Genomic DNA, 13,851 nt, shown 5'->3' with positions numbered 1-13,851 from the left:
TTATTGGAAAATAATCAACTTCAGGGTGGCAATGGTAACTCTGCTACACGTTGTAGATTATTTTAAGAGCACACCCCAATTGTTTTATTCCTTGCAAATTACAGAGGATTTGAATATTTATCCAGATGTGTCTATAGACTTCTTAACTTCTATTACAAGGCTGCTGAAGTCTATAGTCTGTGCCACGCCCAACATGGCCAAACTCTAAAGCAGCTCATTTCAGACAGACATCAAGGCTGCACAGACACGGCAACATCTGACCACTATTGTGTCTTCTTTCAAATCTGTAGCAACCTGAAGAGGGATAAGAAAACTCCCACAAAGCTCTGTCTTACTGCTGACTCTGCTGTGACCTTCATGAATTTAGAATTTTTCTCCTGCTTTAAGGCTAGACGTAGCATTGCTCTACTGAATTTTAAGACAGACTCTGGTAAAGTTCTCTGCAGACACACCCTAACATTTTAAACCTAAATGGCGACAAGTTAACATAAAGAGTACTATGACATTAAAAAAAATGAAAATACTTAATGTAACTAAGCTTGCCAGAAGCCAAGGTAGGTTGTGTCCATGGATTCATGCTGTTGGTGCTAAATTCTGACCCTACCATCTGTGTGCCGTAGCAGAAACCAAGATTCATCAGACCAGGCTACATTTTTGCAGTCTTCAACTATCCGGTTTGAGCCTGTGCCCACTGCAGCCTCAGCTTTCTGTTCTGACTGCCAGAAATGGAACTCGACGGGGTCTTCTGCTGTTGTAGCCCAGCCGCCTCAAGGTTTGACGTGTTGTGCATACTGAGATGCTTTTCTGCTCACCACAATTGTACAGAGTGGTTATCTGACTTACTGTAGCCTTTCTGTCAGCTCGAACCAGTCTGGCCATTCTCTTTCACCCTCTCTCATCAACAAGGTGTTTCCGTCCACAGAACTGCTGCTCACTGGATGTTTTTTCTTTATTGCACCATTGTGAATAAACTCTAGAGACTGTTGTGAGTGAAAATCCCAGGAGATCAGCAATTACAGAAATACTCAAACCAGCCTGTCTGACCACGGTCAAAACCACTGAGATCACATTTTTTCCCCATTCTGATAGTTGATGTGAGATTACCTGAAGCAGCTGGACTGCATCTGCATGATTTTATGCATTGCCACATGATTAGATAATTGCATGAATGAGTAGGTATATAGGTGTTCCTAATAAAGTGCTGGGTGAGGGTATATAGTGCTTTTAAAAATGGACACTGCCACATAGCAACTGTGCAGGAATCTGAATGTAAAATTTACATTTCAGTTTAAATTTATCCTTAACGAACACGTTCATTAACATATTCTTGGTCGATCTGTGCACTTCATTTTATTCACCATGGTATCAACATTGGTTAATGTAGGTGATTATTCATCTCATTTGGTTTATTATTTAAAAAAACTCACAAACATCAATTTCTATGAGTGTTTTTTATTATATTTAATGTTACTGATTTTATGTGAAAGCCAAAGTTCACGGTTTGTTCATGCTAATGAATGTGTTAAATAATGTCAGTTAAGGGAACCTTAATATAAAGCATTACCACTATTTTTTTTTAGTAATATTTAAATAACACACAGTTATGTCCATCTTTAGCACAAACTTCATTTATAAATTACATTTTCTCACAAGACGTTTATAGCACCATAAACAAGGCTATAAACAGGAGGAAAGAAACTTTTTGTTTAGTATTAGGATGGAATAGTACTTTAATTCGGAGCCAACCAAACCTTATTTTCGAGTAAAACAAAGATTCCAGCACTGTGCTCTGACTCTGTTAAGTGAGATATGTTAAGTGTTCACTCTCAAAATGATTGATAAAGGCTGAAACAGTGGAGAAACAGTTAAAAAAAACTGAAGTCTACAAAAAAAATTCTGTACAAATTATTTTAAAGAATTTTTAACATTGAAAATATTAACATCTAATCAGCTGCCTCCTGCACAGTGAGTGTAATTTTTCAAGAAAGTGATGATGACACTCACGATATTTCAGAAAACTTTATTGGGACATATTGCCTCACCTTGCTGGCCTTCAGGATGTTGATCTGTTCTTCATACACAGTGTCCCTGTTCTTTTCCAGGAAGCCATCACACTGATACTCAACCTGAAAGAGAAAATCAACAAGCATATAAACATGCCAAAAAATGTTCTCATACCTCACCTTGGGATTTTTTTTTTTAATTTGAGCAAAGCAGTCAAGCCATCAAAATAAACTTGATATCATAGCCATTTTTAGACTACAGGAGTTACAGGGAGAATTTTGGAAGTTGCATCACTGTTACACAAGACTGAAAATCCCGTAGCCACCCTAGCTGAAATGAGCATCATCACAGCTGCCATGACCAGGCCAACAAAAGCTGCTTATATAATCAAATATTTTTAGCATTCAACACTGCAATATGATGAACACTAACAGGGCAAAAACTAAACTAAGCTACACACGTAGGGGTCTCTGAAATATGGTGGCCTGTAAGTGCAAAACTCATTAACAAACCAAACACACAAAAAGCAAATCCAGAAACACATCAGTGTTAAAACAGAAAGGCTCGATCCTTACTGCACATCCCATCCATGCTGCTGATTGGACGGATCACACGGCTAAGGAAAAAAGATTTCTGGTATTTCAATCTGTTATCTAGTGAAACTTAGTGAAAACAATTTTAAACAAAGTTACTTCTGGTTATTATAGAGAGAAGGAATTCTTTCTTCTTACTTCCCTTAGCTGAGTTTTCAGTGCTCATACACTCATTAATGGCATATCTAACATTGTCCTCTTACTATAAACAAACATAACAAATCTAACTCTAAACATCCTCTACCTTTCTGTATTTTCTGTATTCTCTCAGACTGACATGCGCTGTAGCCAATCAGCAATCAGCATGTGATGTTCATTAAGGACCTACACTTTCTGTTTCGAGTTCATTTTGATGTGTTTTTGAATGCTGTTGCGTTTTCGGTATGTTAATGTTTTCACAGGACACCATACTGTGAGTGCTGTTTTTTTTTTTTTTTTTTTTTTTTTTTTAAATAAAATTTCCATTTATCAAACAAAGCAAGATTTTTTTTGTCTGAATAAACAGAATGTAAGGAAGTGATTTTTATATATTGAAGTGAATTACTGCCCAGAAAAAAAGGTCAAAAGTCCTTGTCTCAGTTGCATTCACATTTTTTTCTGTAAACAGATCTTTACCACAATGTAAGAGGATTCTGTAGCCTTTCCCACACATCATATTTGTGTTCCTGCTTTGTTTTGTCAGAGCTGCCCAACCCCATACTCAGCCTCCTGCAGAGTTTAGCTCCCTAACACCTCACTGTAATATTCTGGTGCGCTGATTAACTGGATGAGGTGTAAATAAGGCTTGGGTGTAAATTGTGCAGAATGAAAGACGAGCACTGGACAATCATTAGTTCAGCCCTTTCTGGGGATTCTTGATGAACGTCAGTGTTCATGAGAAACATGCGTGTAAAATCTGCGTGTAAAACCGATCAGTGAGAAATGGAAAAGATGGCGCAGACAGAAAACATCATTCACGACAAACATCTTTTGCAAGTACATTTCAAGGTGGAGGTGTTTCGTAATTAAATAGTGTTTGTCATAATGGGAATACACGCCTCTGCAGAACATTAGCTTATAATGCCTCTTGGTGGAGTTTAGGCCTTACTGTGTGTCAGATAATTACTGCTGAGGCTTTCACAATGTTCACATGCAACCTCTTCGTAAGAAATAAACATGAACTGGTGATTACAGAGCTCTGATACAATCCTGTCTCTGAAAGACAATAAAACCATATCTGTATCTACCTGACTTGCTTTCTACAGACTGTATTTTAATTGTACATTATACAGTATATAGTGCATAAAGGTGGCTAAAACTGCAAAAATGCCTTATCTGCATATATCAGTACACTACACAATACATATCACAATATTTATTTACAGTTAATCCTGTACTATAGTGGCGTCTGTTTCATTTGACAAGTCATCATTTCAAGAGAATGCCTATTATCCAGTTTCATTCCCTACATCCTCAGGAGCACTTTTCTTTTTTCACTTTTTTGATCTGGAAACTTTCTGCACTACGCTGTATTTTTATTGACCTTTTATAGTTTTACATGTCTTTAGTTCCACTTTTCTTTTTAGTCATTTTAAGGTGCTTTCACATACGCAGTGTTTAGTCCATTTGAACGAAACCCCGGTGTGCTTTCCTTTATGGTGCGGTTCATTTAGGCAGGTGAGAACACAGAAAGTGCAGAGGAGCTCGATTGAAGTGAGAAAGCAATCCTGAATCGACCCAAATACAGGAACTGAACCAAACATGCTGTGTGTATTGGGTTGTGTACAATACTTTTCTGTAGATGTGAGCTGCTAAATTGAGCCACAAGGTGCAAACTGAGCCAAAAGATAGAGCACTGTGGAAATGTGATGTGTTGTTTACTGACAAACAGAGAAAATAAAAGGTGAATGCAATACGCAAAATGTTTTATTTTTTATAATTATGTTATAATTTAGTTTTTCTATAATTACATAGTAATATATTTAGTGTGGCTCCATGTTCTCCATGTGTGGGTGATTTATATGATTTCTAGAGGACTTTGTAAAGGTTTGTTTACTTTACAGAAATACTTCTGTCATTGTATTTCTGACCAATAAATGAAGTTCTACACATGCGTTTTCAGCTCTACACACTCCTTAGACAATTTTTTTTTGCTTTTTGTTTCGTTTGATTACGTGAAGTGAGAAAACAAACCAAACCAAATAGAAATCAAACATGAAGTTATCAATTTCTCTCTAATTCAAGTCGAAAAACGGACTAATATGGTGTGAAAAAGCCCTCAAAGATCGTATATAGAACCAAGGGTGTTTCCCATATATGTGAATGTTATAAACAAGCAAGCAAACAAAATAAACAAACAAATAAATAAACAAAGCTGTTTACAGCTGCTATAAGTGATAACAGGAACTCATTTGTTTCATGGATGTTCCACAACTATAAAATGATAAAAACTATTGTGTGTCATTCTTCAATGAATCAAACATTGTAGTCGCTGGCAAACTGTTGTGGTATTAGAGGATTAAAACACTTTAGGCTGTGTCGTTATGGGAAAGTAATCAACTTCGTGGTAACAGTAACACACTCACATTATTCTTTGCTATTTCAGATGAAGGTCCTTCATCAGAGAGAATGTCCTGTTTCTCTCGAAACTTCATAAACTATGCTAAACTACATCTACTATTATTACTGAAGTACATTGTTACTCCCTATATTCAGTTCTAGTTTTATTTTTAGTAAGTTTTAAGTCTCTTCACACTCCCATACCTGCAGGGAACGTTTAAAGGTTTTATGTAGAACATTACAACACGGTTTCCGTTTGAGAAATGGTTCCCATACAAACCTGGAGCTGTTCACTACCCAAAATAACCCTCGAGAAACCCTTTACACCAAGCGTGTAGAATTGGTTTTCGTTGTGGTTTACTGTAACGACCCTAGTGCGAGATAACTGAGGCCTGTTCTACAAGCCAAACCAAGTTTTACAAACTGCTTCCACTTTAAGCTGACTCTATCTGAATTTAACCCACCTTATCGGCAAAGTGGACCACAATGAACGACGTGTTGGACATTCTCGGCTTCTCAAAGTGCTCGCTGCCTGTGTGGCGGCTGTAGAGCTTCTGCGCCCAGTTCTGATCTGTTCCTTTAGGTACCTGCGAGACAAAAAGAGGAAGAGCGAGGACATCAAACCGGGTTCAGACAAAACCTCCGGCTTCTTGTTTGATGCTATTCCAAATCATTTACAACTTCAAGGATCTCTGAGGTAGACTGCAATTAATAAATTAATACATTCTTTATAATGCTGAATTAATAAATAAATCTGTTTATCTTTGCCTTATGTTTATGTAAATGAGGCAAAGAAATTCACACATGAGGCTCAGGCTATACTGATAAGACTAAGTAGACAAGTAACTTTCTGCATGATATGTTTTTATCTGGTAAAATGTTTTCAGCTCATAAATGACAGCCTTGAGAGAAAGAACTGGCCTTGCACTCTTCATCCAGCAGGTCCAGGATACCGAGCTTGGCCTCGATTAGGTCAATGCAAGGCTGGTTGTCGTAAAAGTCGATGAGTGTCCATGGGATTTGCTCCTTCATGTACTCCTCTTGCTCCAGTTTAAAAACATGCTGTGAGAATTATAATGAAAAGATTTATTAAGGACAATTTAAACAGGCCTAAGTAATACGAATGCACCGATCTCACATTTTTAGACACAATATGCTTAATAGAGCTATAAGCGTTAACCAATACGTAGTACCGATCAGATATTACTGTACCTGAGTGGCTCTATTATTTATGGGAAATATCTCTAGTGAGTAATAAAAGAAAAAAGAGAAATGGCGGCCATCTTGTCTATTACTCACAGAGTTGAATTGTTGCTGAAGTTTCTCGTTGGCGTAGTTGATGCAGAATTGCTCGAAGCTGTTAATCTCAAACGTTTCAAATCTATTAAGACATGAGAAGGGCTGTTAGATGGAAGCTGTCTTTTAGGGTGTACAAGGTATGCAAAATGCAAACCCAGCATAATACCAAAACTCCAACTCTTTCTCTCCCAAGCCCTGTAAAATACAAATCACACATTTTTAACAAAGCAGTATTACAAAAGACCCTTCCTAGTTTTTCCTTTAATTTGTCACCCCTTTGTATCTCATTAAGAATAAACAATAGCTATGCGAATGACATTATAAAACAATCATACGGTTACAAATCTTAAACAAATTCTAACACTGAGAAAGGGACCAAGAGGTGTGCGTTTAACAGGAGACCACCTCGCATGGACACTAGCTGCTTTAAAGTCAGAACAGGAACTAACTCGTTTCACAGATGTTCCACAACATTAAATGTAACTATAAATGCATTAAAAAGTAGGACATTACGTTCACCAATAAAAAAATTAATCCATATCAAATTACTATGCTCTAAGAGGAATAAAACATTTCAGGGTGTGCTATTATTAAAAAAAGACCTTCAGGGTAGTAATAGTAACTCAGCTTCTTTTACTGTTTTCCTATAAAAGCACACCAGTCATGTTTTATCCCTAACATATATATAAAACGAATCTAATCTTTGCCAAACGTCCAACCTCTAAAACATTTCTATTCAAATGTAGCCCAGGTCCACAGGAAAACCTCTGACATAGTGTAGTAACTGCTGTCTTCTCTAAACCCCTAAAGAAGAGTGTGCATGCATATAGTACTTCCTTATTAGTACTTCCAGCACCGATCAATAATTTCCCCTTTCCGAGGGACCATTTAAGAGCGCAGAATTCGACTGGCCTTGTCAGTAGTCTCATCTTGTATTGAAATAACAGAAAAGCACAAAGACGAAAAAAGCTGATGCTGCACACAGCAACCACGCACGTGCTCACTTAGCAACACAACGTTACAATCCAAGTAAGCTGGCCTTTTCACACATTTCTGAATGCTTTCATTTCCAAAGCCATTACAAGCAGAATTACCCATAGATATCCAACACTCCGATGAAGGAGTGCTGTTTGGAGGAGGTATGCAGGGCTTTGTTGATGTGCTCCACGATCCAGTCGAACAGACGGGCGTATATGTGTTTGGCCAGAGCGTCGCGGGCGTTAGCAGCCTGGGCGCGGGACATGTTCTTCACGTAGGTCTCGGTTGCCGTGGCTAACTTTCTACGGCACAGCCAGTTTTCCATCTGGTCCAGCTCGACCCCCAGCAGCTCACAGAAATGAAGAAGGTGAGGGTCGTTTCTCTGTCAGAGAGCAAGAGACAGACATCTTTCATCCATCGTTGAGAAGTGTGACTCAGAAACAACGAATACAATAGCAGTGACAGAACTATACTTCATTACATATATATTAAAGCAACAGCTAACACTGACATTTACACTTATCCCCACCTTACCCTAAATTTTGCTGATCAGCTGAGACAGGTTTTGTGTTTCTGAAGGTTGCTTCCTCAGTGCTGCACTGGGGTGCAAAACTAGCTACCGGTTTAACATTGTGTTCATCATCATCACACACATCTTTCTCAAAATGTATCTTTTGTCTCTGTAATACCAAGTTTTTTTTAACCAACATTATTATCATTCAAATGACTTCTAATGTGCAGTTCCACTTTCAAACTTTAGGCCACACCTCCTACCTTATTCTGATGCTTATGCAAAGTGACACCAAACTATTACAACAGGGTCTAGGTTTCAAATTATGAGCGACACCTTTAGCTTGGAGAAGTCCTTTTGTTCATTTTTATACATACAGTGTGTCATACAGTGTAAGAAACAATGCCAAGTCTGTCTGAGACATGGAATGACTCAATATGGTTTAAGACAGCAGCTTGCACTATGCTCAACTGGTAGCTATAGGTTTCCCTTAATTGTTAGCTCCATTAGCTTCATAGCTCCAGTACAATCCTAACAAAGCAAACATATCTTAGCTAATCATATATATTTTGGGATAAACATTAAAAAACACTGAACTCAAGCTTTAAAAGAGCAGAAGTACAGGACTGTTTGAAAGGCAATAGTGAAACAGGATAATGTCCTACCCTCTGGGAGCACTTACAGCGATATGGCATGACTCTCCATCTCTCTCAGAAACAATCTCCACGTTCCCAAGGTGCAAGATGGAGGCAATTATCTTGAAGATGCTCATTTGATGGTTCTCCTTCACACCTGCACAAAAAAACCACAGTGTGTAAATCCATTTGTGTTGGCTGTGGTCCATTCTGAAGAGATCACTACTACGCAATACTCCGAGTCTGATTGGTCAGACAACTTATACAGAGACTTGTATGGCAAACACTCCACATAAATGGATTAAAAAAAAAAGTGTTACTGCTGATATGGTGGTTTTCTGTGAGAAGATATTTATTTAGCATTTTTGGAAGGAGTCTCCAGTGTCAGCGTTTTGTAACTGAAGAGCTGTAACTAAGTTTTCCAACACATCTTCAGAACAGGGGAGTTTCCGGTTTCCGGTTTCTCAAGCTGTGTTTTTTTTAATCTTCTTAAGTTCAAAAGAGAGAAAAAGAGAGGACGTTGATGTTGCACGATTGTTTATAGCTGATCTAACGTAAGTGATAACAGGAACTTGTCTCACGGTCGTTCCACAACATTAAAAGTAACTATAAACGACAACAAAAAAAATGCATGATGCATCATTCTTTAATAAATAAAATTGTAAATAGCAAATAGCTGTGGAACTGTAACAATCAGACAACATCACACCAGCCCATCGCTGATTATTTTCCAATAACAGCACAACCCTAAGTGTTTTCTTCCTTACTGAACATTTCTTATCTCCATTTTTAAAATTACAGGAGAAACTGTAACCACTGCCAGAAGTTTATACTGATTTCGTCACTCACTCGGAAGCACAATCTGCACAAAAATGTCACTGAAGTTCCACCCACAGTGTTTGATTGACAGGTGTTCTTCATTGACAATAAAAATACAAATGCAAACAGGAATGCAAGGTATTTTTATTTTTGGCTGAACTGTAGTGTGAGGATGAGAAAACGCATTCGCAAATAGAGTGATTGTTATTACAGAATCATACCAGTTTAGAAAATAAAGTGGTGAACAGCCTTGCATTTCCTTTATGTGCAATCGTAAAGGAAATGCAATTGTAAAAACATGTTTGAATGAGCATTGTCTCTTGTTATTTGTACAAGTCTGGAAAACGGTGCAATGCTGACATGTATGAGAGAAGTGTACGCCTCACCCAGCATGGTCAGGGCTTCCCGTGTCTTCTGTAAATCCACAGCATCATTAACCCCCGGAATGAAGATGTTCTGACCCAGAGAGGTGTAAGTGAATTCTTCTGCACTGGCTGCAAAACAACAACAACAACAAAAAAAACATGTGACAGGTATCAAAGCACTGAAAGGACTTGGCTTCAGTGTAGAACAGTTGGCAGGTTAAACATTTAGACATAAAGTCTGATGAAGGAAACATTTTCTCCCCGATGAAGATAAAGTCCAGTCACTTGAGCTACATCAGAAAAGCTTTATATTTAGATTTCCATTACAAACAGTATTTAATGCATTAATTAACATTAGGAAACCAGAAACATTAGCATTAGTACTCTTGAAGTAATTAATAAGAGTATTGAGGCTGAGACTATTATTTGGCTAAAGTTTAAACAAACAATTCATTAATGAATACAGGTTTTAATTGTGTTAATTCGTATGTATTAATGCTGATGTTCAGGTATTGTAATGTTAGTTAATGGAACTGTAATGTTAAGGGTATCAAATGACTGGATGAATAAAACTTTTATAGACACCTTTATAGACACTTACAGTATATAGAATATATACATTGTACTGTACTTCAATCTGTGCTGAATATACCAAAAAAAAACAGAATAAATGAGCATGAATACAGTAGACATCTAAAAATAAGTTCATTAACTAATATTTATTTCATACATGACTAAAAATATGTACACTCAAATGTTCATTAAGGAAGACTTATCTATTATGTTCTCGAAGGTTAACTGGTGAAAATCATATGTAAAGGTAAATTAGAGCCACATAGTTGATATGAATTATGATGAAGATTTGCGGATTCTTTGATTAATGAAACACTTGCACAGCAGCAGCTCAGTGGGCTACTCACTCAGGGCCAGGTCTTTGAACTCAGGGAGTGAGGCAGCAGCACACAGCTGGTAGAAGATGTGGTAGTTCCTCTCATCCTCAGCCTGCAGAAATAACACAGGCTTCAGCACTCTGGGAAATGTCTTATTCAGCAGAGCCGCTGACGAACTGACAGGCTCACGTTAGAGGTACAATTAAGACTAAAAGCTTTAATGTGACACTGCACTCACCTGAAACACCACTCTGGATTTCTCCAGCAAATACGTGCGCATGTTGGCGCCGATGATGTGATACCTCCTGTCAAAGCCGATCTGGATGTATTTCCCGAAGCGACTGCTGTTGTCGTTACGTGTCGTCTTTGCATTTCCGATAGCCTGCGAGGATAAACGGGTGGGAGTAAAAAAAATGCTCAGTGAGTAAAAGCAATCTGTAAAAAACAAATGGATTAACTTAAAGCTGCAGTAAGCAATTTTAAGAACACTTCAGCTGAGCTGTTTTAACATCCTGAGAGTTATTAGGAAAAAGGTGCTTTGAGAGGTAATGAGGTAATGATCTCTTATTGAAGTGAGAAGAAAAGACAAAACAGTGTCCAAAACTTTGCTTCTTCTGGCAGTGACTGTTACAAAAAAGCCTGAAACTTTTTATTTTTTTTAAACCAATTTTTGGGTTATGACCATTGATAAAGAAATCAAGTGAACTATAGTGAATCTTCTACAAAAGAAATATTAAATTCTCAAATCTGATTGGGCAGGGAGTGTTGATTAAGTTCCCACAACAGCAGCTTTGACATCATTGTATATCACAGGTTTATAATAATGCACTTATTCTAATACATTAGAGTTTTAGAGTAAACTATATGGTGGACACACCACATTAAAAAAACTTGCTGTAAAAAAAACTAGATAAATAATTAATTAAAAAGAAATAAAGGAAATAAAAGATATAAAAAATGTAAAATAGATATAGGAATATAAACATTTTAATAAGAAGTGCAAAGTGCACTTGCAAATCACTACAAGATGGCTTTTCAAAGTATCTGTATTGATATCAGGAAACTAGTCGTCTTATTACTTCGTACTAGATTAAAAAGCAGGGGTATCGCCCATTGCTAATACATATGTCATGTGAGTTGCATGCTTTTTAGAGAAAAATGCCAGGGCTAGGGACGGAGCTAATTTGTAGACCAGACAATGGTAGACAGAGAGCTGAAATAATAATAATTATTTTTTTAAAAATCTTTGTAATGATATCATTCCATTACCCTCAGTCACTTCAGTAATCATCTTAAATCTACTCCAGCATACATGCTTCAGGTTATAATATACTCCACCTCCATGATGGGGCTGGATGCCAGCACTTTCTCCTCCACGTTCGTGTCATTGGCGGATCCTCCCACAGTGGCGAAGTAGCGCATGGCGTATTTGGCAGAGACCGTCTTCCCAGCTCCTGATTCACCGCTCACAATAATCGACTGGTTCTTCTCATCTCTGAAGGAGACACAGTAAATTTATATATGTATATATATATATATATATATATATATATATATATATATATATATATATATATATATATATATACACACACACACACACACAATATGGCCAAAAGTTTGCAGACACCTGACCTTCATATTCATATTTGCTTTTTGAACAACCCATGTTGTAATAACCTCCACTCTCCTAGGAAGGCTTTCCACTAGATTTAGGACATTTAGTCATTCAGTCACAAAAGCATTAGTGAGGTCAGGCACTGATGTCTGGTGAGGAGGCCTGGGGCGCAGTCAGCATTCCATCTCATCCCTAAGGTGTACAGTGGGGTTGTGATAAGGGCTCAGTGCAGGCCACTCAAGTTCCTCCACACCAACCTTGGCAGACCATGTCTTCATGGAGCTTGCTTTGTGCACAGAGACATTGCCATGCTGGAACATGTTTGGGCCTCTTAATCCCAGTGAAGGTAAAATTGTAATGCTCCAGCATACAGAGATATTATATGTAACTGTGTGCTTCCAACTTTGTGGCATCAGTTTGGAGAAGCCCCAGATTTAGGAGTGATGGTCAGGTGTCCACAAACTTTTGGCCATATAGTGTATATAATTAACAAAAGACTGACATTTAAGTGAATATATAAGCTCAGTGTACATCACACTGTGCTGGAGAAAATTAATTAAAAGATTAAAGACACTTCTTTTGGCTGCTGCTTACTGGATGTTTTCTGTGGAAGTTACTTAGGTCACATTTTTTCCCCTTTCTGATATTTGATAAGAACATCACCTCAATGACTTGTATCTGCACTGCGCTGCTGCCACATGATTGGTTTACCGGATAACTGCATGAAAGAGCAGTGGTACAGGTGTTCCTATTAAAGTGGCCGGTGAGCGTATACAATGTACAGACCTTATCGCTTCTTTCTCTGTGATGTACGATAATGCCGAAAATATGATCCCCAAAATGTTTAATAGTTGATATTTCCTTGACCGATTCGAACGAGTAATTTGTTGACTAAATAAAAAAAACTAGGACTCACATAAACAAACTGGTCACTTATGATGTAAAAATCTAGCTTCTATAGTATCTGATCCCGATTTAGCACATTACTTGGACTTCGAATTGATTTATACAGCACTGATATGCTGATGAGGCAGAAATTAATCAGCTTTTTTGAGTGTACTAAATGAGGCATTAGGGTTCCATGAAAAATGCTGATCTAACACAAGCTCTCCAGTGTGAGCTCGATGGCCAGTGAATCATGCCACTGCATAATCCTTATGTTCACATCCAAGCTCCTGAAAAAGGGACAAATTCAGCACTGTGCTCTTTTTTGGGATTTTTCCCTAATGTTCTTCCAATTTGGTTTTTTGCTAATTTCCTGTCACATGACCACGACTAACTGGGAAGGTTGAAGTCTAGCATGCGCTTCCTCCAAGACGTGTGAAGCCACCATATCTTTGTGAACTGCTCTATCGCAGAGCAGCTAAACCCTCGCTATCTGCCCTCTTCCTCATACATGAGCTCACAGACGCCCACAGGTGATTAGTGTCTCTCTGACTGACAGGTGAGCGAGTAATTCCTCCCAAAAAGCACAGCCAGTTTTGCTCTCTTGGACCCACGGATGGCTGTGGCATCATCGGGATTTGAACTTTCGATCTCCTTACGATACGGCGTTTCCGTTGCACCACTCGGAAAAGCGAGGAGCTTTGAAATTCTTTTAA

General features: G+C 38.0%; 1 protein-coding gene across 2 annotated transcripts in view; it reads right to left on the bottom strand.

Annotated features, from left to right (window-relative positions):
- The window catches only part of myo5b (myosin VB), an 85,368-nt gene that overhangs the window by 32,124 nt on the left and 39,393 nt on the right, over window positions 1-13,851 (bottom strand). For both annotated transcript variants that reach the window (XM_026938600.3, XM_053240392.1), the window contains exons 5-14: window positions 11,971-12,127; window positions 10,871-11,014; window positions 10,663-10,744; window positions 9,764-9,871; window positions 8,606-8,715; window positions 7,529-7,794; window positions 6,435-6,516; window positions 6,057-6,197; window positions 5,600-5,722; window positions 2,043-2,126 (exon numbers count right to left, since the gene is read on the bottom strand). In XM_026938600.3, coding sequence (XP_026794401.1) covers window positions 2,043-2,126; window positions 5,600-5,722; window positions 6,057-6,197; window positions 6,435-6,516; window positions 7,529-7,794; window positions 8,606-8,715; window positions 9,764-9,871; window positions 10,663-10,744; window positions 10,871-11,014; window positions 11,971-12,127 — 1,297 coding nt within the window. The remainder of the gene's footprint in view (window positions 1-2,042; window positions 2,127-5,599; window positions 5,723-6,056; window positions 6,198-6,434; window positions 6,517-7,528; window positions 7,795-8,605; window positions 8,716-9,763; window positions 9,872-10,662; window positions 10,745-10,870; window positions 11,015-11,970; window positions 12,128-13,851) is intronic.

This window comes from Pangasianodon hypophthalmus, chromosome 15 (assembly GCF_027358585.1).
Source record: "Pangasianodon hypophthalmus isolate fPanHyp1 chromosome 15, fPanHyp1.pri, whole genome shotgun sequence".
Lineage (NCBI taxonomy): Eukaryota > Metazoa > Chordata > Actinopteri > Siluriformes > Pangasiidae > Pangasianodon > Pangasianodon hypophthalmus.
This window is presented reverse-complemented; position numbering and strand designations above follow the sequence as displayed.